The sequence below is a fragment of the Polyodon spathula genome, chromosome 1 (genome assembly GCF_017654505.1).
Source record: "Polyodon spathula isolate WHYD16114869_AA chromosome 1, ASM1765450v1, whole genome shotgun sequence".
NCBI lineage: Eukaryota > Metazoa > Chordata > Actinopteri > Acipenseriformes > Polyodontidae > Polyodon > Polyodon spathula.
In genome coordinates this window covers 65,554,467-65,579,585 of record NC_054534.1, presented here as the reverse complement: position 1 = coordinate 65,579,585, position 25,119 = coordinate 65,554,467, and the positions used below count along the sequence as shown (strand labels likewise).

The following is a 25,119-nucleotide window of genomic DNA, read 5'->3' as shown; positions in this document are numbered from 1 at the left end:
TCTAATAACATATTCTTTTCTTTATTGAATCTTCAGCTCGCAGCTGTTGCCTGTGGGTTTGTGATGAGATTGTACGCGGGTCTTGATGATAAAGGCTTCCTGCAGCAGCTTCACACAGTTGGACTTATAGCACAGTTTGAAAGCCTTCTAAGTACATATAGTGAGTACTGATAAACTTTGCTATGTCTTGTTCTTAGAGGCGCTAACACCGAGCAGCCTGTCAAACTGCAGCCACATTGTCCCATATTGTGCCTGCCAGGACCCAATCCCAAGTAAATTGAACATTTTATGAGAGAAACAATATTTGGGAGAAAATGTGCATTGTATTTGTCAGAAGACAAGGCTAGGCTGATTATGGATGCTCAAAGTAAAAGGAGCATGCTAGTGATTTAGCCATCATACTGTAGCAGTACCCCTTTGCTTTCTTGTTAAAATAAAAATCACATGGGCAAACTCATGTGCATTTTATTTTGTGATTGACACCTTCCACAAAGTACAGCTTTAAGACTCGACTTATGCAGTGTGGAAAGACAAAAGAAACAAACAAATGCATCATGCTTGTTAGCACAGAAAAAAAAAAACCTGTCACAGATAATGAAGACTGGAAGGGATTGAGAATCCTTAATATGAATTATTCATTGCTCACAAGGGCCTTTTTTTTGTGTGTGCAGGCGACGAGGTTGGGATGCTGGAGGATATGGAGGTTGGCATTTCAGATTTGCGGAGAGTGACATTTAGAATTGCTGAAGCCAAATCTGATGAACCCAGTGATCTGCAGCCCATTGTGACTGGAAGGCGGTAAGAGCTATGGTTTCCCTTCTTAGAGCCACATAACCTGTGAAGTGAGCATCATTGTAATGGTGCTAGATTCCCTCAGGCAGTATTTTTCCTTTTTGTTCTGTTTTGTTGTCTCCCTGAGAATCCCTGCTGTTTTCAATTAAAACGACACCATTATCTTGTTTCTTTTATAGAGCCAAGCTTCAAAAGAATTTCCTTTTGAGTTGCATTTAATTCCCCAGTGCTGTAATCAATGTCATAAACAACTTGGTGTCTCATTAAGCTTCAACATTGCTTAAAAAGCAAGGAAAGTTAGGAACATTGATGTATTATTTTCTTACACAGCAAGGCAACAGCGGTAGATGTACTACTTCAAAGAGAGGCTTGTTTATTGTAGTCTGATTAAATGGCTGTGAATAAGCAATTGGGTTGATTGGGTATATTGATTCAAATCAATCTAAAACATCATCAATTTTCTCATAAAAAAAAAAAAACCCAAAACTTATTTCTGTATTAGTTAACTTTAAAAAAAAGTTGAAAACTCACTAAAAGGAACATGTATGGGTCAGAATGTTCAAACATTATATTTGAATCAAATGTGAAACATTTTGTATAGCATGTATGGTGACTAGAGTTTTTTGTGCCTCCCTTCTCCTTTTATAATTTGCAGATTAATTTATAGATGTAAACTGTGTTGCACTGTTAATAGTACCCAGAATGTATGTGTTTGCAGTTAAATTTTTACCAATCATGTGTGAATAACAATATCAAAGCAATCAGGTTTCGTTAAAATATTTGTCTCTGCAATACAGACAACATGAGATTCAGCAAAGTTAATGTAGTGCATCTCTTGTAAACACAGTAAGGTATTCCTTATCACTTTAACAAACAATACACGAGGTAAGATGAACCAGAGCATTTTTACTAACAGTGGTAGCCTCCTGCCTGAGCCAGCCTGATTAAATCAGGATTGGATGGGCTCTAGTACTTGTGTGTTAGTCTAGTGTATACTATCAGGAATGTTGAAGTGAACTGAGTTTGTCCCAGTACGTGCTGTATTTGTAAATACAATAAAACATGCTTATAACAGCCTCTCAAAAAAACTAAAGAAAAAAAACGGACTGTATAAAGGTATACCAATAAAAACAATGGTGTGTGTGATTAGACAGATCCTAAACAGTCTTATAAGAGCTGTGCCATTCAGATATCCCTTCAATAAGATGATGCAGTTGTGAAATGCACATTTAGCATCTGGTGGCTTTGTAATGCTATCCTATTCCAAAATGGGATAGTATTTATGATGTGCACTATGGATTTCACAAGGAGATCAGAAGTTCAATGGCTGTTTTTTTTTTATCCTCACAGGGACTATTATACTGTTGAAGTGCCATTACCACGAGAGGTGTTTGAGGGACTACCCAATGAGATCAAAGAAGGCAAGCCATTACATGTGTATCCAGTACTCTTTAATATTGGCATAAATCAGCAGCAGACACTGGCAGAGAGGTACAGTATCTATTCTCATTACATTTAGAAATGATTTATTTCTATAGGATAAATCCATTCCAAACGTCAAGATTTCAAGAAACCCCAAAACTGCCAAATCTCAAAATGTCAGGTCAGTTGTTCAAAAGAGCTTTCTCAGCAACTTCTGCAAGAGCTAACACAAGTTCCTTAGAAATCTCATAGTGTATAGGATGCTACAAGAAACATGTATTTGTGTAAAATATATTCTCTAAGCTTGTTAGTTCTTTTAAAATATGTGTATGACTGGATTTGACTTTGCTGAGTAAGCTTAAACTTTTTGTTTGTTTTGTTTAAACGTTCATTGAGGATAGAACATTGTGTAATAAACACCCTTAAGTCTGCAACCAGCTCATTGACTCTAGAAGCACGTCTGTGCCTTCATCAGGTTTCACCTGAACTACCTACAGTTTCATTTAAAAAGGCAGTTCAGGGTATCAATCAATTAACAAGTCCTTACTTAATAAAATTCATATTACATCATCAATTATTCATTAAATCATTCAAACAAGTAAAGGACATGATTTGATATACATTCTTACAGATACAGAAAAAAGATTTAAAACACAAAATACACAATTATATCATTTCCTACAAATAAATACATTATTATAACTCTCAAACATTGCACTTATTTCCTATGACATATTATTATTTAATCAGAAACCCATTGTTACAGATAAGGACTAAGGTGCAGTGTTTCATTAAGATTAAGATTGTGATGAAACAAGTGCCATCGCAGACGCAGTGGTTTAAGTAGAGCGCGTCTGCCCCCTTAGGGCGTGGCTTTTCCAAAAGTGCAATTCTGATCAAAATAAAAACCCAGCGCAAGCACGTTTAGTGGCGCAGTCACGGCGCCCAGCCAATCAATGATGAGTAGGTTGGGGAACGTGCTATCCAGTCCCTTTAAGAGACAGAATGTGCTTGCGTCGTCGCAAGGCTAGGTGTTGAATGTAGCAGTGGCAATTATCTGTTTATTATGTTTCCTTGAATATAAATAAATAAATAAATAAAGGAAGTGACGATCATGTCGAGCGGCAGTAGCACAGAACAAGAAAAAACAGCACAAGTCAGAACAGCAAGTGGTAGGTCACTCTCCAATAGAATACGTAAACCATGCTTCACAACACAAGAGACTTTTATATTGCCTAGCTATAGTGGAATCCATATTGCTGTTACGTATAGCGGCTTTATGTTCCGCTATACGTGTTTTCAGAATTCTTTTTGTTATCCTGAACTGCCTTTTTATATTAAATTGTAGGTAGTTCAGGTGAAACCTGATGACGGACGTGCTAAAACTCATCGTATTGTTTGTTATTTCTTTTAAAAAGTTTGATACTAATAAATTGGCAGTTTTTGGAAATAACAGTGATCATGTCCAGAACTGGTACAGCACCAACTTTTCCATATGTAAGCAATAAGATCTGACACAGGGAGCATTACCAGGCATTATGGACTGTTTGGGTAATGGGGTCCGAGACGAAGTAGAGTGAAGGCATCGGCTCTGGTAATGCCCAATGTGTAGGGTCTTATTGCTTTTATACTTCAATGTTACAGCACAATTAATAATCATTTTTATTTATTTATTATTTTATGATGTATCCTTCCACATATGCACTCTAAAATGAACATTCTACAAAATGTAGTCCTCCTTTATAACAACGTAACCAATGAGCTTCTGTATAAAAAGTGTTTAAAAATAAATATATATGTTGCCATTATTGTATGTTACCAATTGTATTTTTTCGAGCGTGTGGGTTAGCACCAACCAGAGGCTTGCAGATATTGGGTTGTGTGTTATTGCTGTTATACTATTGTGGATGTAGATTATGGTGGCCAGTACAAATATGTTGCTGATGTTTTATATTAAAAATATAGATTGTGATTGATGGAATTTCGGGGGGAGGGGGTGCCCCTCCTATTGCTTGCATCCTCGCTACTGTTTTATTAATATACATTGTTCTTGATTTCATTATGCAGGTTTGGTGACATCTCTTTACAAGAAAGAATCAACCAGGAAAACTTCAAGATTTTAAATGAATATTACAGAATATTAAGTGAAAAAGTGCCACTGGAATGTAAGTTTCTTAGATTTGTATTTTATAACAATATGTTATCCTTTGGTCCTTACACACCCCTCATACTTTATGGGTCTTCATACTATACAGACAAACACCTCTAATAAGATGTTGCCTTTCAGTGTTTTTTTCTTGGTAATATTTCATTTTGATGAGGTCACTTAATATTTCCATAATTATTATATATTTAGTTGTTGATGCCTATAGGATTCATTTAGGATCATTTTATTCTTATTTTAAATGAATAAACCATTCATTTAAATGAAATGATGACACTTTTAACTGTTCATTTATTCCTCTGCATGATCTCTGAATTTAATAAAAGTGGATTTTAAGAACACCCCACTTTGTTTTTTGTAGGTTTACCTAGATTTCAAACTCAAACAGACTTGAAAGAATTACTTGAAATCCTCCATCAGAACATTCAAATAAAGAAGAGAAAGAATGTGGAAATACTGTGGCTTGCAGGAACAGTAAGTGCTTGTGTCTTCTCTCTTGCATTTACAGTTAAGATCAAGGCAGGTTAGCAAAGCTTTTGCAAAGCCACTACAGACACTTGTAAATATCTCATAAACTATTTGAGATGCCGACTTCATATTTAAACAATTTGAACTATGAGCCATCGTGTGGTCAGGTGACATTTTGGTTTCTGGGCGATTCAAAACTAAACCATTTGAGGTATTGGCTTCATACTTATGCAACTGCATTCTGTGATACTTCTGTAATTTTACAAAGCTGTTGCACTCTTGAAGCCTTATGACTTTGAAATGTACTCAAAATGGATGACATATTGAGATCATGTGACTGTAGATTTCTATTATTATTATTGTTGTTATTATTATTATTATTATTATTATTAGCAGATGCCCTTACCCAGGGTGACTTACAGTTGTATACAAAAATACCTATCAAGTATTACAGTACAATTAAGAGCAAGATACAAAATACAGTGCCTTCAGTCCTAATAAGAGCAAATACAAAACACAGTACAATTTGATATCGGGGCAGTTCAAGAACAGATAAGTGTTGATAGTTAAACTGTATCTTGCACATTGTGCATTCATGTTATCATGACATTTTAAACTTGAGGAAATCAACCAGGCCAGGCAATTTTTACATATTGCAAGAATTGGAAAATACTTCAAAATAGAGATTATCTACGTGTAGTTTCACTGCAGTTACTATTAACTAATATTTACATCATGCACTTAGCATTTTAAAAGAAGATGAAGTAGTTTTTTTTTTTTTTTTTTTTTTTAGACCAATGCATTAATTGTAACTACAGTATACTGGCTTTCAAGTCCACACAGGTATTTTCATCATATGAAGTGTATTTGAGAATAAACAGTCAAAATTATTACAATGGTTAAACAAAACAGCAAGCTATTCGCAAATAATAGTAGTTATAGTGGCTAATGTACTTAGGTATTTTGTTGTGTCCATCAGGTTTATTATAAATAAATAAATAAAACACATTGAAATTCTGTTTCTTCTTTAATATTCACTGGAACAGACACCAGCAATACTCAGAAATTAGTTTAGCCCCAATCAATTCCATCTATTACTTATACATGATGTTTTTTTTTTTTTTTGTTTGTTTGTTTTTATAGCTAAATAACTTGATAAACAATCACATATCATAATTTGTTTTAATTTTACTGCCCCTATGGTGCTTGTGGGATAACCCTAGTTATAATGAATGAAACAAACAAATCCATTTTCACACTAAGTTGTAATATAAATCTGGTTTCCTGAGAGACAGAACTGATCTACAAATGATGTAGTAAAATTTACTGATTTACAACCTTGGTGAATAGCTTGTTCCTGTCCACAACCTACAGTACAACACCTACAGCACAAGTGCATTGTTCACATGTAAACTAAAGGCATGAAAGCAGCTAATATGATTAACACTAGAATGACTGCGTTTATACGCATACCTAGAACAACCATGAGCGGTCAATTTGACTGGCGTATTAAAAACAGCATAAATATTATAATGAAAGGACAAACAATTTTTTATTCAGGAACATCATATAAAGCATCTACATAACTGAAGCATTGTGAATAAACTGACATTTGAATAAAAATGTGTTTATATACAGATATATTAAATAAAGCACAACCAGTAAAAACAGTAAAAAATGAAATAAACAAATATTTGAACATACATTTGTGTATATACAGGTATATAACGTACATACAAAACTGTACAACAGAAACAATGTTAATAAGTATCAAAAAAATTAAATAATTGTGTTTATATTGCCTACATAACAAAGCGCATATACGCAACCGAAGCTCTGCATTTATACACAGACATACTAGAATCAAAATGACATGAATAAATAAACATTTGGACAGAGTGGGCTTCATTTACAATCGTTTACAAAGTCTAAGTGCTGCACAAACCACACAGATCCTGCGCTTTTCAGCATATGCAGTGCGCTTAACACAGGTTGTCTTTGCATATTTGGCACAGCTATCAACAGTAACCCAGACTTCTGGCACCTAATGCTCCACGGGCATTTAGCTTCTAATTCCTCCAAGGGCATTGACTAGGGATCATCTTGTAGTTGTCAGTGGGCTTCTGCTTCAGTGCAACATTGTATGTGGTGAAGTATATGCATGTCAATCAATAGGCAAAAAGCACTCAGTGCACTCTCATCAGTGTTGCGTTTTGCATATGCCGTTGGCCCTGGAACTTCCATCAAAATATTATGTTCGCCCCTTTGACCTGAGGACCACTTGAGGAATGCAGACTGATATAATCAGACTTCAATACATGGCGGCAAGTCCCGACTGATAAATACAAATAAAACCACAACATTTAATTGTTATAATGTTTTATATGTAGCAGTCAATGTGACCATTCCTGGTCGGAATACGCGTGACGGAATGCACAGCTTTGTATCTTAAACACATGCACCGCAAAGTCTTGGCTGTTCTAGTGTTAAGAATATGTTATGCTATTAAGCATTTTAACACCTTTAAGTACCAATCGCTACTTTTCCTGTGATTGTCATGTTTTCAGTCTCTGTGTTCCATCTATGTCCTCTTGAAGTTTCTGCTGGGAACGATCGGTATATTTTCTTCACTAATAAATAGGTTAAAATAAATCACCATTAAAAAATCGAATTCACCTGTACCATAGGAAAATATGCAAATATGCAACTGACAACACTACATCTTTTTTGTTATTTTGAGCAGTTGTCATTTTCTGCAACAAAATACTCTAAATGACAATATTTTTATTTGGAATTTGGGAGAAATGTTGTCAGTAGTTTATAGAATAAAACAAAAATGTTCATTTTACCCAAACACATACCAATAAATAGTACAACCAGAGAAACTGATAATTTTGCAGTGGTCTCTTAATTTTTTCCTCTAAAAAAGGTTATATATTATATATATATTATATATAGTATTATTATAATAATTATATAATATATAGATATATATATATATATATATATATAGTATAGAGGAAGTAATTCTAAATAGGGATGTTAAATGAGATATGCAATGTGAAAATAACTTTTGTCTAAGAGTACATAGAAAATATGAATCAGGTGTTCTTTGTTACAGATTATTGCTAAAGTAATTGCTTATAATCACAGCACCATGGGAAATATGGTCCTGCGGTCCCTCAGCATTTTATATAGTCTATCACGTCCAGCAAGATTGATTTAGTGCCTCCCATAAGCACCACGGTATCGACGGCTCACCAGTGGCAAGATTCCAACCTGTGACAGAAATAGGATTGAAGAACATGGCCATGTTGTGTGCTGATTAATTTGTCAATATGTGGGGCCAGTAAAAGAGAAAGAATCAATAATATCATAAAGGCAACTTATTGAAATGTATTTTATTATCCAGGCCAGTTTTTTTAAAGGTCAAAATAATATGTAGGAATTACAAATGTTTTAAAACAGATCAGAAATGCCTGTGTAAAAATGTGTGACTGAAATTCAGAGTTAATTCTGGGATTGATGCAAAAACCTGGGAGACTCCAGTATTCTTACGTCAGTTTGATGCCTGAGCACAACTAATTCTGATGGAATACATTGTAGAGCTTCTGTAACTTTAAGAGTTCATTGCTCAGCATTCGGGTGAACCTTTTTATGTTTCAGTTGACTTGGGATTTTAACAATATGCTGACATTACATTTCATGCAATAATTATTATTTTTTTGTTTGTTTTTAAATCATTCGCAGCACTAGTGTTGTGAATTATTTGAGAAATTGTCTCAGGAGAACTTATTTTGGCCAAGGAATACAAAGCTACTTACTTAGGGGTTTTCAGCTTCTGTTTTAAGGTTCAGACCAGGTATGTAAATACTGACATTTTTCAAATACACTGGCACCCTTAATAATGAAGTGCAAATATGTAGCAAATCTACAGTCACACAATTAATACAGTCATACAATATTCAGACTGTAATGTATGGTAGCACATATTGCACACAGAACACTGCCATGTGTATGAGTGTAGTGCTTATGTTTTTTTTTTTGTAAAGGGTAATTGTTTAAAAAAATACTAACTCTTAAGTTCCATAGCAAATAGGCATATTTGTTATATGAACAAATCTTCTGTGTTTGATGCTTGTTTTGATGGTTGTGCTCCCCCTTTATAATGCTGTAGTCAGGAGCCATAGATATAAGACTGTGCTATTTGTATTCCGCCTTGTAACAAGAACACAAATGCTAGTGTAATGACATTCTGAGGCGAATGTGGGCCATTATCAGACTGCCCTGTAACCTGTTCCACAGTGTAAAGAGCCAAATTATAATGAGGTCTTACGGTTCATTTTTAGTATTTGTTTATGCACAGTTAATGTTAAAAGAGTTTAACAATACTGCCATTGTTTAACTTATTAAAGGACTCCCCCTCTATTGCATTTATATTTAAATAAAAGCAAAAGACGCTTTCATGCGCTGTTACAAATACCAGTTTCCTTAACCAGGGGAGGCAAAGGGCCCAGCTCTAATAATAATCTAATAATGGGATTCAGATTAGTTGAAGTAACCAAATCATGTATTCTCTTGAGAACAAATATCTTTCTGATCAAAATGTATTGTGACTCATTATGTACATGTGGTAATAAATTAATTTGCACACATCATAAATTGAGTGGATTTAAAGCATTAACAGGATCCTGATGTTTTGGTAGATTTGCCGTAGGATGAATGGAATCCGCTTTACCAGCTGCAAAAGTGCCAAAGACAGAACGTCCATGTCCGTCACGCTGGAGCAGTGTGCGCTGCTGAGGGACGAACACGAACTGAGCAAGGACTATTTCATCCGAGCGCTGGACTGCATGCGTAGGTAGGTGTCCTGGTTTTTGTCATAAAAGGGATTACCAGCAAAACCCCACTTATGCAGCTCATTTTCCAGTGATAAAATCTCACAGGTTAACATTCACCCCACGACCATATTATGCATACAGTGTACTGGAATTTTGAATTAAGTCCATTTTGTTCCATCTCATGGGGACTGAGAACGGAATACTGGAAGACTTGATAGACTCCTTGTCCGATACCAATCCTTCAGACCCACACATCCGTTGTGATAATTGTTAGCGCATTTTATTGTTATTATTTATTTATTTGGCAGACGCCTTTATCCAAGGCGATTTACAGGTGTTACAGGGCAATGCAAGGTTACAATTGCAAGCTTAAAATATAATACAGTATAGTTTATAGTGCAAATAGCACTAAAATACCATATGAACAAAAATGCAGCAAGTTAGGATTACAACAAGTTATATCAACAATGACATAATAGTAGTGCAAGGATAGTGCATTAGCTAAGGGTCCAGTAACGTGGCGTGTAGATCAGGGAAGTCCAATGCAGAGGGGCAGATCAAGAGATCTAGAAGTGCAGTCTAAACAGGTGGTTTTGAGGAGGTGGCAGAAGGCAGTGAGAGACGGAGCAGTCCTGAGGTTTGCCGGTAACTGGTTCCACCACTGGGCTAGGGAAGAGCAGGAGTGGGCACGGGAGGGTGGAGAGTGGAGGGAAGGCATGACCAGATGGCCAGCAGAGGAGTAGAGGGGCAGCGAAGAGGGGGTGTAGGGAGACACAAGAGATTGAAGGTAGGAGGGGACTGTGTGGTGAAGCAGCTATAAGAGGGTAACACCAGTGTAGTTTCTATAGGAAATACGCAGTTGTTTTACAATGTAATTCCGAACGTTTCATTTTATTTAAGTGCTATAGTTAATGTCATGTCTAGGGGAAAGCTGATGAAGCATTATTCACGCTGATGAAGCATTTTTCACACTGAAAAACAGCCTAGAAATTGGTGGCACACACTAAAAGGGGGCGATTATTAAAGCTGTTATCCCTTTCATTTTGGTATATGGTTCTGAACTTTTGTCAAGACTTGCCTAGGCATGAGAAGTTACCACAGCTTTACATTTAATTTAGTAATATTTAACTTAAAGATTAACTTAAACTGTTGCCTGTGCATTCCTCTTGTTATGCTGATAAAAACATTTACCTCCAATGTCTTGTTTAATGGCAAAATGACAATACACATAGTGCAGACACTAAATATGTAAGTACAGGCTGCTGTTCAGTTTAAATTGACCCACACATGAAGGTGCACAGTAAGCCGTGAGCTTGTGGCCCGTCTATTGCAAAACATTAATCAAAGGTGGGTAGAACAACTTTTAATCTTTAAAAATAAATATGAGATGGTGTGTAATTCATCCCTTTTTTGTGTTGTATATTTTATATTCAAAGGTTTTAATGCGCTGGCACAAGAATGAACTGGCATCTCTTGCTTCAAGTTATGTATAACAAACCGTAACACGTATATGCTGGTACAATAGTTATATCTATGTACTTACATTGTACTTAATGTGTAAATAATCACTTTAAATGAAGTTGTATTTACCAGGAAATCACAGCTAGATGGCAGCATTGCCTCTCTTTCTCCTTGAACTGCTGGTTAATGGATCTGTATAAATTACAGTTTGTCAATCTTCGATTCACAGTAGTTGGCAGAGCATCTCTTAGTAAATATTTACTTTTACTCCTGAAAGAGATTGTATCACAAAGAGTAATTTCGCAGGACTCGAGTACACAGCCCAGGAGGAGACACATTCTTGCAGACTGAGTGAACATTAAAGGAAAGTCCTGCATTTATTGCATAGTGTTCTCTACTGGAATGCATGCTTTATTCCAGAGCTATTTCAGTCATAGTAAAAAAAAAAAAAAAATGGTTTGAAAAAGTTATTGAGTGGTTTTACTTAAAAAAAAAATAAATAAATCTAGGTTTAAATGGAACAACTAAATTGGATCCATAATATGAATGTTCAAAACTCTAAATCCAAAATAAGAACAAAATGTAACGAACAAAAAGAAAATAAATGAAAAATCCTATGCTGTGGAAAGTATTGACACAACCTGAAATCCAAAAAGTTAAAAATTGTAAATATGTAATCCAAAAGTAAAAAAGATCAGAAATAATAATAATAATAATAATAATAATAATAATAATAATAATAATAATAATAATAATAATAATAACAACACTGTGTAATAATTTTATTTTTATTTTTTTTGTGCCTGGGTAGTAAGTGTTATTTCCTAATTGCTTATGCCTCAAAAGTGTAGAAAATGGCTATTATTCCCCACAAACTTTGCTTTTGTGACCAGGACAGTGATATTTTGAAATATCACTATTTCCAATGAGAAAACGGGCAAATGTGTGTCTTTTCGTTCACATAAAGTCAGAAAAAAACAACGTATGAATCCAAATTAACATGTATTTATACTAAAGTAATACAAAAATGACTACAAAAGATTTAGAAGTGAGTAGTTTTTCGAGATTTACGATTATACTGTAAATTTACAGTATAATCGTAAATCTCAAAAAACTACTCACTTCTAAATCTTTCTTCTGCTGAGTGGTAGGAGCAGCAGAGAGAGGACCCAGAGCTCGGCCTGCTCCTATAATGGAAAGAGAAGGATTGGCGACCTGACTGGGCTGAAGTAGCCCCGTTCTCACAGACGGTGAAAGTGTTGTGGTCACGGTGGACCGCCTTGAAGCTCCAAGAGGGTGTCCTGCATCACCGATGGCAAGTCCCGTCCACAGACGAACCCTGTCTGCAACTGGTGGTGCCTGCCTTGCTCCAACGCATATTCCTGTAAGCCAACCACAGCGCGCCAGGGGTAGTGCACTTTGGCATCTTCAAGACGCTGGCACATCTCCGCGACCAGTACTACTGACCTATTGCCAACGGTGTGACAACTGCACTGCCAACAAGGGTCCCACCGAACGGTCGAATGCCCCCCTTCAACAGCAGCAGATCGGCAAACCGATGGAGAGGGTCGCCATCGACATCGACAGCCCTTTCCCCCCCTTCGACAATGGGAACAGGTTTGTTTTGGCAGTGAACTATTTCACAAAGTGGCCAGAGGCCTAAGCACTGCCAAACCTGGAGGCGCAGACAGTGGTGCGTTCTCCAGTTTGAGGTTCCACAAGGTCTCCACTCTGACCAGGGCTGCAACTTTGAAAGCAAGGTCTTCAGCGACGTCTGCAGTGACTAGGGATCAGTAAGACCCGCACCACCCCCCTTCACCCACAAAGCGATGGGTTGGTTGAGCGTTTCAACCACATGCTCGGCACCCAACTGGCCATTGCCACCAGCAAACACCACAGGGATTGGGATCAGTATCTACCGCTCATCCTGCTCTCCTGCCGCACCGCAGTACCGGAGTCTACGCGCTGCACCCCTGCTGTGCTAATGATTGGACAGGAATTGAGGACACCAATCCCATGTGGACAACCCCCAGGGGTAAGGGATCCACCAGGGCTGAAGTACGCTCAGAGCCTGCAGGATCACCTGGACACTCCTTTGCCAGGAGCAGCTCCAAGCCGCCAGGGTCCGACAATGGCGGAACTACGACCTGCAAGAGAGAGGCCGCCACTTCCAGCAGGGTGTGTTGATCTGGGTCTATAGCCCTAGCTGAAAGAAAGGGCGCTCTTCGAAACTGGAAACACCCTTGATAGGACCCTGTACAGCCCTGGCCCGTGTGGGAGAGGTGGTCTACCGGGTCTAGCTGCTCGTCCAGAATTGGAAAGTGGTACACCACCGCGACCGCCTTGCTCCTTCTCATGGACCGAGGCCAGCAGTAGTGCCTCTTTCCCCAGCAGCTGCCTCACCGGGTGTCAAACCACCCTCACCCAGGACCCCCCTGGCTTCACCACAAGTGCCACAGACCCCCCCTCGCCAGGGCAGGACCTGCAAAGGACAATTCCCAAGGAAGAGCACGACCCAGTGGCACTACCAAGCCCCTGCCCGATATCACAGCTTTGTGTTCTCTTCTGCCCTGTTAAACCGGGCGTCCAGACCATGTAGGTCTAAGGTGCACTGGGGGGTTAAGCTCTCCCTGAGCAAAGCTTCTACCACTGATCTAGAGGGCCACTGCATGCTTGCAAGTGCCCTGACCTTCAGAAGGTAAGGCAAGGCAGTCCGAGTCTACCACCTCTCCCGTGTGTCCCCCAGTGCACACTGACTTTCTTTTTGAGATTCCTGGGGTCACCCAGCTACAGCTCCTGTTGCTTCCTGGTCTATGGACATCCTATATAGGGTGCATGATGTGGTGAAGCTGGGCCTTGCCCAATTTCTGCCGGTAAAGGCTTCAGTTGCCGTGCTGTACAGGTGCCTAATTTAGTGCTCCTGTCAAAGGGTGCCAGCTGCCCCAACAAACAGTGCCAGGTCTCAGAGATGATCCTCAAGCATGCCTATTCGGCCATTGCGTTTGCCACACGGCTGGGCAACTTTTAATAGTATTCTGGTAGCCTACCAGTCCTGTTGCTGAGGTCCCTCTTTGACAGTCACAGGCCTGACAGTCACACAAGATTTCCGAAAAGACAAATCTTGACACGTGTTACTCAATTAGAAGAAATCAAAAGGTGACAATTAGAAGTGATAACAAATATATTTAACCCTTTGTGGTCCGATGTCGGACCCTGTCCGACATCGTCAAAAAGACGTCAAGCACAGGTCCCTAGTTGTTTTTTCTCTGGAAAAAGCAGAGAAAAGCTTTCAGTGGCCGAGTGTGGCTGATAGAAGGCAAGAGAAACCGAAAAAAAAGCATTATTGAGCAGTTTGGTGATAAAATGAGTGACCAGGAGGTGATTTATCAGTATGCACTGCTATGAAGAGATATGTGATAAATACAGTGAACAAGGAGTGGGGTAGGGCTGGATTTGCAGTACTGAGGGTCCTGTTGATATACAGTATCTTTTGAACCTGTTTTACTATGAATAAAATAAACAGCACGTGCGAAAATAAATTGGACCTGACAGGCACTGAATAAATGAACCGCAAAGGGTTAAGCTATATAAGCATGATTTGTTACATAGATTTTTTTTTCAGAGCAAACCATGGGAAGAGCCATCAGAAGTCATATAGCCAACATAGGTTATACCACAGTATCTAGGAATATCCAGAAATATAAGAAGACTAAAAGCTGTAAAGTCAGCACTGCTTGCCACGATTGCCACCGAATGCCATTCAGGTTTGAGAGATAGGACAGCTAATAGTGTCCACTTACTGTGGCAATGGAAAGAAGTTGGAGTGAAGGCATCTTTAAGATCGCCTCCTTCCTACAGATCAGAACCATTTTCCCAACAGTGATTTCTGCTTCCAAGATGACAGAGCCTCTTGCCATCGAGCCAAATAAGCGAAGAAATGGTTAGAAGACAACAGGATCACGTCACTGCAATTTTGGCCTGGAAACTCACTGGATCTCCGTCCTATTGAGAATGTTAGGGGTCTGATAGGACGGGAAATCCGGAAATGTCAACCGTGCAACCGAAACGAACTGGAATCAAGTGTAAATGGAGGAATCTAAAGGATAACTCGACCCTTCAGTGTCTCATTCAGTATATCTTCAACTTCTGCATGCATGTCTGGCCAGAATATGAAATCACTTGCTCTGCGTTTTTACATTTTCCTATACCCATGTCCACCTTTATTTATAACATTTCAGATCTCATTGTACATGGATATGATAGCCTTTATACAAGAACCCATCATACGCAGCAGTGCTGCTGGTTTTGTATGTTGAAAACTAGCATTGTCTCATTAAAATTATTATCACATTATTATAGAACAAATGCTCTCAAATATTAAAATGTTTACCTGAAAAACAGTAAATGCTAAATTGTAGAATATTTTTTTTTTTATATCCACCTTTTAAAAATGTTCTACATTCACCGTCAGTGAATTATCAAACACAATAAAAACATAAATACATCTAAAAATAACAACATACAAGTGAAATGACCCCTTCTTGTACCGGGTGTCTTTTTCATTGAAGACATTTTAAAGAAATAATGCAGCTGTATGCAGGCTCTTCAGTCATTTACTGGAAGCAAACTTAACCAGCTGCCAGCTTCCTAAACACAGTGGAATAGGTAGCGTGCATAAAGAGGCAAACATATGCTGTATTTGCTTTTAAGCGATAAAAATATGTATATTTACTCTATTCCTTCAGAAATTTGAATTTTCATGTGAACTACATGTTACACGCCAATGGGTAAATTTCACGGAAATCGTGATAACCATGAAAAAAATACAGCCCAATTGGTGGTAATCCTTTAGTACAGGAATGCCTTCAAGTTTGATATTTTCAAAACAGGCTTTACCTTTGCAAAAGGTAGGTAGCTTCAAATGTAATTGAATTTATTTATTTATTTATTTATTAGCTTTCCTTTTTTATGATATTTACAATGATGCACACCAAGAGTCACACCTTCATTTCATTCATAGCTCTTTTAAATAATATAGTTAGTATTTATGAGCAATGATTTTTATGTTGCTAGGATGTGAATGTTAAAATAAGCATCCTCATTAGAAAGCCCAGGTGTCCAGCATTATTTTCTCTCACGTGTCTGAGACTGCATTGAAATGACATCTTCTCCCTGGTTCAGATTCTTTGAAATTCAGCACATATTTACAGGTGTATAACAAGCTGGGTTAAGTAACGGAATCTTCTATCCATATGCGTTTAAAACAGGTTATTAAGAGGGGGGGAGACTTGAATGTTTTAAATAGGGAGCAGTGTAGCTCATGAGCATTGCCCTTTTAAATACTGTGCTGTATATAGCATGATCAAACTGTAGTGCTAAATAATAAAATGCATGTATCACCTGTACTGTATACAAAAACATTATTGTAGCATTGGTAAAGTAGCTTTCCAAACAATAAAAGAACATTATCAAACGGATGTCCTGCATTACAAATACAGAAAACAAACACTGCAAAAGCACAGTATGTACTTTTTTTTTTTGTATTCCTCTTTAATTCTGCCAGATCTGTGGCCAGTTCTGTTGGTATCATCAGCTGAGTTATATTTTATTAGTAGAGAACTATCAAAATGGGACTACATCTGTTGTCGTGATTTTTTTTTCTTTTTTTGTTGATTGAAAGAAGAAATTGTTGTTTCTCTTAAGGAAGCAAGGCAAAAAAGAAAACACGAAGCTTACACAAGACTGTGTTTCAACCATTTCCCTTAAGTTGTAAGTAAGCATGCATCAGAAATGCTGCCTCATTAGTTAAACCAGCAGCGATCCACGTTGATTTAACATCTCGTTTGCCCTTTGCAGCCATGATTATGTTTGATATTAAATGTGATGGTAACAGAGACTGTGTCCCATCACTGGCTTCTCGGGCGAATATGATTGTTTGTAGGAGAGAGAAACCCAGCTGTGTGTTGTTTACTGGGAGTCGCAGCCAAGGATTGGTTGACTGCAGTTCTTCGACCGGCTGGTCTGTGTGACCCGGCAGAGTGCCTTGTTATAAAAAAGGGTCAGACAAGTCTGTACTACCAATTTAACAAGTCTCGATGGAGTGTTGTGGTAAGCCAACAAAAAGAAAACATTAAATCCGCTGATCACAGAGAGCTGGAACCAGGATAAGCGTTTGTAATTCAATTCACTGGAAAGAAACAGGGATTAGTTTAGGGATTCAGTTCCACTTAAAAGTATTTTTTAGAAAGTGTGTCAGGAGGAACTCCTTTTCTGTAGTTTTTTTTTTGTTGTTGTTGTTGCTGTTGTTGTATTTTGTTTTATTTCTGTACACGTGAACGCTGCGTTTCAACGTGAACCCCTGTATCACTCCTGTCTGTCAGCTGATTACCCATAACCCCCTTTCACAGGGCTAGTCATCGTTAGCACTCTGTATTATCCTCAGATAATTAAAACAAGTGAAAAAAGGAACCTTTCAGCATAGACAATAATTTCTGCATCCATGACCAAGCCATTTGAAATAATGACTAACAAAAGCATTAATCTGTTTCTACATAAAATGATGATAACCTGTCCAGTAATCAGCTGTCATCTGATTGTAAAATTAGAATGGCTTATTGTGTTATTCACTTTCTTATTATATTTACCTGTATATATGGTTGGGTGGAAAAATATACACAATTGTGTGCAACAGGCAATATCAATACATTCTTAATATGTAGTTGAAATGAAAGTGTGTTCATGTTGTATCACAAGTGCATCATATATAGTATGAAAACATGCAGTCTGACACAGCTTCTGGCACCAGTCTGGGTTCGATTTTTCAAGCCTGAACACAGAAAAATGAATTGCATCATATTCCTAATAATCAGGGGGGTATTAACAAAATCTTTAGCCTACTGGCACTGTCACAAAAACTGCATGACCAAAAACCAACAAGCACAAATAAACAACAGCTTTATTGATTTGTTGAAGATAACTTTCTACATTTGATATAGCGGTAAGTAGTGCAATATTTTTAAGTCTGTTTCACGCTGAGAGTTATGTTGTTCTATTACTGTTCTATTACTGTTCTATTTTTATTATTAGACTTCTATTGATAAGAGATGGACAGCAGCTTTATACATTTTAATATTGCCAGCTCTTGGGTTTAGTTTCACCTACAATGGAGATTAGAGAAAGGGGCATTCAGAACAGAAAACATGAGGCACTTTTTTACACAGAGAATCGTGAGGGTCTGGAACCAACTCCCCAGTAATGTTGTTGAAACTGACACCCTGGTATTCTTCAAGAAGCTAGTTGATGATGAGATTCTGGGATCAATAAGCTACTAACAACCAAAAAGGCAAGATGGGCTGAATGGCCTCCTCTCGTTTGTAAACTTTCTTATGTTCTTATGTTTTAAATTCCCACGCAAACAAAATAAATAGTCAAAAGAAGCACTGCTCCTTAAGATAGTAACTTTATTTCATAAATCAGCATAATTTCGTAAATTATTTAATAATGAAATAGGCATAACAACCGTTTGAAAATGCCAAATTCGATTTGTTCATTAATACTGGAATACTAAATGAGTATTAATATACATTAATACTCATTTATGAACTTTTGAAAATCCCCCCGTATGGTCTTAGTGCTAAAATAGTGAAGTGACGATACTTTCATGCTGGTCACAAAATGGTGTTTGTACTTTTACTTACACATCACATTGCACTGCTTTCACATCTTGGCATTTCTGTTCAGCATTCGGGTATGTCTCCCATCTGCCTACTTGCCATGCTAATCTGTAAGTGTTTTCAGACTGATTTATAGTGGACTAGTGTTACTAACCTGCTGGTGTTCTGTCTGTTCTTGACTTGTTTAACAGTAGACACACCCAGGGAGGCCTGAGTGAATGGGAGGACCCTGAGGCTGCTTCTGTAGCTGATAACAAGTCAACTTCCCGCCACTTCTATCCTATCGCTCTCCTGCTTGTCAGCTCTCACTTGCTGGTTGTGTGGCTGATTTTAAGTCTTTCTTTACTCCTTGCCAAGTATCAATGAATTATATCTTGTTTATGCTTACAATGTGGCATTTATTTTAAATTTTGCTTATTTTACAATATAAAATAGAAAATAAACTCTTTAATTTTGTAATTCAACCTTGGAATCTGTCTGATTTAGTTATTTTAATATTGTTAATTTAATGATTTGGTAATAAACACAAGTATGGACAAATATTATATTTAATCAGCTTACCAAAATGGATTGCACACATAGCTTGTAAATATGTCTACCACACAACTGAAAGAATGTGGCTTTACCTTCTTTAAACATTTGTCTTTAAAATAATGCAAAGTTGCTCTTTGTTCTCTAATAAGAACAAAGATAAGCAGTTAATAAGCAGTTAAGAATGGCTAATAATTGGGGGATATTTTTTTTTTAATAAGTGAATATAACACTGCTTAACACTATTTCACTGTTGTGTGTCTTAATCACTGCTTTTTATTGGTATTGTTTAGTAAAGATATGTAACTGGCCTCCTATGGAGACAAAATGCAGTGCTTTATGAATAGCAGAATACATACCTTTTAAATATGTAATTTTTAAAAGGAGTTATATTTTTAACACTCCTTTTATTTATTTACTTTAGCGTATGCTTTATTTATCATTTAACACAATTAATATGTTTATTTTCATTAATTGTACTCATCGTTTATCAGAGTTGGGGTCCATTCCGTTTTTCAATTCCAATTCAACCTCAATTCAGCCTGACCAATTCTAATTCCAATTCCACCCATAAATACTCAAGTCAAATTCCAATTCCAATCATATTTAATCAATTCCAATTCAACCTCATCATCTTCAATTGGCTATTCCACTTAGTGGCATTTGCAATCTGCCATTTGAAATGTCATTCTGGGACCTCAGTGGGACCTTGATGGATTTGGAAGCCTTTGCTATCACTGCCTTTATAGGGCCAGCCTGTGAGCAATGCAGGGGTTCCCTTCAGGTGGCAAATAATCCAGCTCCTCACTTGCATCGACCAAATCAACAATGTTATTTGACACATCCTGATCTGTGTCACTGTCCTGGACATCCAATTGTAAGAACATGGTGAACGCCTTCAGCATGTTGGCAACATTATCAGTTACTATGCCAGATATCTTGTTTGCTGTATTGTAGCATGTCATTATCTCCTCATACATTCTGAAGGTGTTTTCATGCAGTGTGTTTGCCTGTAAAACGCTGATAGGCCAACATGATACTTTGTAGTGCATAATCCTGAATGAAGTTTGTTGTCCAGTGTGTTGAATGCTTCAGTCTAGTTTGCTTTAACACCACACACCCCCAGCCCCACTGTTAAGAACAACTTTTTATGTTGTAACCCAAACTGACACCCTTGTTTTCTACAGATCGTCTTGTAATTGCATTGTTTACCAGCTTTCTTGCCTGTTCTGCAAAAACACCTGTTGTTTTGTAGAAGTAAATGTAAGTGTCAGTTTAGCTAAGATACTGTATGAATGAATGGGGATAAGAAATACACCTTAGCTAAACTACACAAGTTATAAAGACAACTTGAAAAAGTTAAAAGCAGTTTGTTATTACTTCAGTGTTGATATTAATACTAAGAGGAGATGGAGAGAGTCCAGAGCCTACTTACTAATGACCAGGGAGTTCTTAAAAAACCATACAATAGTAAAAGAAAAAATAAAGACTATTGTGCAAGTCTAAGTTTAATTTCCTAAAAACTAGTAGCTGACCGAATATTAGCAAAGACATTTAAAAAAAACAGATCCAGAAAAAGGTTTTGCCACCTGACTACAATATTTTTGCGTGTTTGTGCTCATGTGTCATGTTTATACGCAGGATCAGTTTATTTGCGTTGACTGTGCTCGTTTCTTCTAGACTTCTTTGCCACTGTGGTCATGTGTGTGTGTGTCTCTCTATATATATATATATATATATATATATATATATATATATATATATATATATATATATATATATATATATAGAGAGAGAGAGAGAGAGAGAGAGAGAGAGAGAGAGAGAGAGAGAGAGAGAGAGAGAGAGAGAGAGAGAGAGAGAGAGAGATACATACACACACACACACACAGTACCAGTCAAAAGTTTGAGTACACCTACTTGAAACAAGCTGATAATCATAAGTGAATTGCATTCAAAAATTAAATTTTTAAATGTAAGTGTAAATCTTGTCAATTTCAATGAAATGGTCACCCAAAGCAAGGGGATTTCAGTCTGAAGCCCAAGTCAGTTAAAAGTCTGAAATGTGTATAACACAGTGTTAGAACACTGGCCTAGGTATAAAAGTGTCTTTGTTAGATGTTCTCTGAGTTAACTAGCATGTTACCTAATTAACCTTTTGTCACCAATTATTGTTAACAGGTGAGGGTCCATGATTACTATAAATATAGGTAGCATAGGCACAAGTTTGTCATTCCTGAATGTAAGGGAGCAGAAATGGCAAAATACGCTGAGTTAAGCAAAGAATAAAGACAGTCTGTAATTACTTAGAAATGAAGATCAATCTTTAAGACAAATCGCAAGAACTTTGCAAGTATCTGTAAGTGCTGTGGCCAAGACCATCAAATGATTTGAAGAAACTGGCACTCATGAGGTCAGGAACAAGGTCAGGCAGAACAAGTCAATTCGAGTCACAAGTCTGCGAAACCGGCGATTAACTGCCCCTGAAATAAGCTCAGCTAAATGGTACTAGAAGTACAGATGTTTCAACATCAACTGTTGGAGATTGCGTGAAGCTAACTGCAAAGAAACCATTGTTAAGAGGGCAGAATAAGAGGAAGAGACTTGCCTGGGCCAAAAAACACAGAAACTGGACGTTTGAGGAGTGGACGTCGGTCTTATGGACCGATGAGTCAAAATTTGAAATATTTGGGTCCAACCGCCAAGTAATTGTAAGACGCAGAGAGGGCGAGCGCATGAGTTCTGCATGTGTGGTTCCCACTGTCAAGCATGGAGGAGGCAGTGTCATGGTCTGGGGTTGCTTTGCTGGTGACAGAGTTGGTGATCTTTACCAAGTCCATGGCAAGCTCAACCAGCATGGCTATCATAGCATACTTCAGAGGCATGCCATTCCATCAGGATTACGGCTAGTTGGGCAGTCTTTCATTCTTCAGCAAGATAATGACCCAAAACATACCTCAAAGTTGTGCAAGAACTATCTTGCGAAGAAGGAAAGTGAAGGACAACTCAATCTAATGACCTGGCCTGCTTAGTCTCCAGACCTCAATCCCATAGAACTTGTATGGGACGAATTGGGCAGAAGAGTCAAAGCAAAGCTACCCAAAAGTGCCCTACGTCTCTGGGAATTGCTGCAGAAGAGCTGGGAAGACGTGTCGGGTGATTTCCTACTGAAACTTGTTAACCGAATGCCTTGTGTTTGTGAGGCTGTTATTAAGGCAAAGGGTGGCTATTTTGAGGAATCCAGGATTTAGAGACAATTTTCGATTTTCTTGAACATTGCTTTGATACTCCTTGTGTTTTGTTTTGTATATTGTAACATGTGTTTTCATTTTCAAGTATTTACAGAAACGTATACGATGTAAAACATCTAAAACTTTTGACTGGTACTGTGTGTGTGTATATATATATTGTGAGATAGCAGGGAGGGGGTTAAAATCCTTCCCTGCTAAAAACCTTGTGAGAATGCACATTTGGGTGTTATGGGGTTTAATTGGGTAATTGTTTTATTGTTTAGTAATCCCCTGCACCTGGTGGTAATTGTAAATTAGAGCCAGGTGCAGGGTATTTAAGAGAGGCAGCCAGTCTGTTCCAGGCTGCTGCTGAGAGAAGAGCCCGACTGTGTGAGTGAGCAGTCGTATTGAGGTATTGTGTGAGGGTGTGTTTTTCAATGTTTGTGGCAGGTAAACGGTTTAGCCGTCCTGCGTGGTAGTTAGGTTCCTGTTTATGTTTAGTGAGTGCTCCAAATAGGAGCTAGGTGTTTGTTTTGTGTTTATTTCATTTTGTGTTTATTAAAAGTGCGCGTGAGCGCTGTTTCAGTACAATCCTGTGTGTTGGGTCGTGATTTAGAAGGGAGAAGAACCCGTGAGAGCCTCTGTGGCAAGCAACAAGTTGACATATGGTACCAGAAGTGCCCTTCTGACTCAACACGCAACAATGGATTTGCAGGAGCTCATAGCTCAAATAAAGAGAAACACTGCTGCTCTAATTGAGCAAAATAAGAAGTGGGAAGTGGAACTGGGACTTCCAGAGCCAGAGCCAACGGCACTGGTGTCAGTGTTTAAGAAGTGGGTGAGCTCAACACTGGAGCCGCCGCTCCCAGAGCCCAGAGGGGAGGAGGTGCCGCTCCCAGAGCCCAGAGGGGAGGAGGTGCCGCTCCCAGAGCCCAGAGGGGAGGAGGAGGAAGTGAGGTGCCCACCTCCATCACCCCAGCGAACCAGTCCGGCACTGCTAGGTGAGGTCCCTTGCCCCTTGCTCCTGGACACCCTGCCGGTCTTCCTAGACCTTCCTGCGCTGGACCTGGAGCCCAGGAATCTGCAGCATTGGCCACAGCTTTTCCCCTGGTTCCCTGCTCCGCTCTTCCTGAGCACCCAGATGTCGCTGGGCTGCTGCCAGACGTCGCTGGTGCTCCCCCAGTTCGCTGCTTCGCTTCCCCTGGGTGATCGGACATCGCTGCGCTGGTCCCCAGTGGAAGATCTCTGTCCACTGCTGTATCCTCCTGTTCCCCGGTCATCGCTTCGGTCGGCCCTGTCATCCCGGTGGGGTCCCTTGTCGCCGGTTCAAGCTCCCTTCCCGGAGGTGCCGGAAGATTCGACCCACCCTCAAGCCCGCCCGTGGAAGAGGGCGGAAATGGACATTTCTGGACTTGAGTGTGGGTGGTTGTGTTTTAGGGGAGGGGGTGGCCTTGGTATGGCCTATCAGTGTTTCACACTTGGGGGGGAGGATGTGGGAGATAGCAGGGAGGGGGTTAAAATCCTTCCCTGCTAAAAACCTTGTGAGAATGCACATTTGGGTGTTATGGGGTTTAATTGTGTAATTGTTTTATTGTTTAGTAATCCCCTGCACCTGGAGGTAATTGTAAATTAGAGCCAGGTGCAGGGTATTTGAGAGGCAGCCAGTCTGTTCCAGGCTGCTGCTGAGAGAAGAGCCCGACTGTGTGAGTGAGCAGTCGTATTGAGGTATTGTGTGAGGGTGTGTTTTTCAATGTTTGTGGCAGGTAAATGGTTTAGCTGTCCTGCGTGATAGTTAGGTTCCTGTTTGTTTACTGAGTGCTCCAAATAGGAGCTAGGTGTTTGTTTTTGTGTTTATTTCATTTTGTGTTTATTAAAAGTGCGCGTGAGCGCTGTTTCAGTACAATCCTGTGTGTTGGGTCGTGATTCAGAAGGGAGAAGAACCCATGAGAGCCCCTGTGGCAAGCAACAAGTTGACAATATACACACACACACACACACACTACCAGTCAAAAGTTTTAGAACACCTCCATTTTTCCAGTTTTTATTGAAATGTACGCAGTTTAATGTCTCAATATACTCAAATTAAAGCATAGAACAAAAACAATTGGAGATAAAAAAAGAACTCATGGAATCGTTTTGTTTAACAAAAGTTAATCTAAATTTAACTAAAAGTAGCCACCTTTTGCAGATATAACAGCCGAACACACTTGTGGCGTTCTTTCTACAATGGAAATCAAATATTGTTTGGAAAGTTCTTCCCAACACTGTTGCAGAAGTTCCCACAAATGTGTTGCACTTGTAGGTTGCTTTGCTTTGATCCTTCTGTCCAGTTCATCCCAAACCAGCTCGATGGGGTTCAACTCTGGAGACTGTGTTGGCCATTCCACGATTTGAAGCCTATCGTCTTGTTCTTTTCTTCTAAGGTAGTTCTGACATAGCCTGGAGGTATGTTTTGGGTCATTATCTTGCTGTAGGATTAACCCCTGACCAACTAGGCATATACCAGAGGGTATTGCATGGCGCTGCAAAATGCTGTG

At 38.6% G+C, this 25,119-nt stretch overlaps 1 protein-coding gene across 4 annotated transcripts in view; it reads left to right on the top strand.

The window, feature by feature from the left end:
* Positions 1-25,119, top strand: part of LOC121321015 (type II inositol 3,4-bisphosphate 4-phosphatase-like) — a 320,135-nt gene that overhangs the window by 273,987 nt on the left and 21,029 nt on the right. For 2 of the 4 annotated variants that reach the window (XM_041259912.1, XM_041259939.1), the window contains 7 exons: positions 37-160; positions 672-798; positions 2,143-2,283; positions 4,282-4,379; positions 4,740-4,852; positions 9,553-9,707; positions 19,013-19,187. In XM_041259912.1, coding sequence (XP_041115846.1) covers positions 37-160; positions 672-798; positions 2,143-2,283; positions 4,282-4,379; positions 4,740-4,852; positions 9,553-9,707; positions 19,013-19,187 — 933 coding nt within the window. Of the gene's footprint in view, positions 1-36; positions 161-671; positions 799-2,142; positions 2,284-4,281; positions 4,380-4,739; positions 4,853-9,552; positions 9,708-19,012; positions 19,188-25,119 lie in introns of those variants that run through there. The other 2 variants (XM_041259931.1, XM_041259921.1) reach the window with 1 other exon arrangement.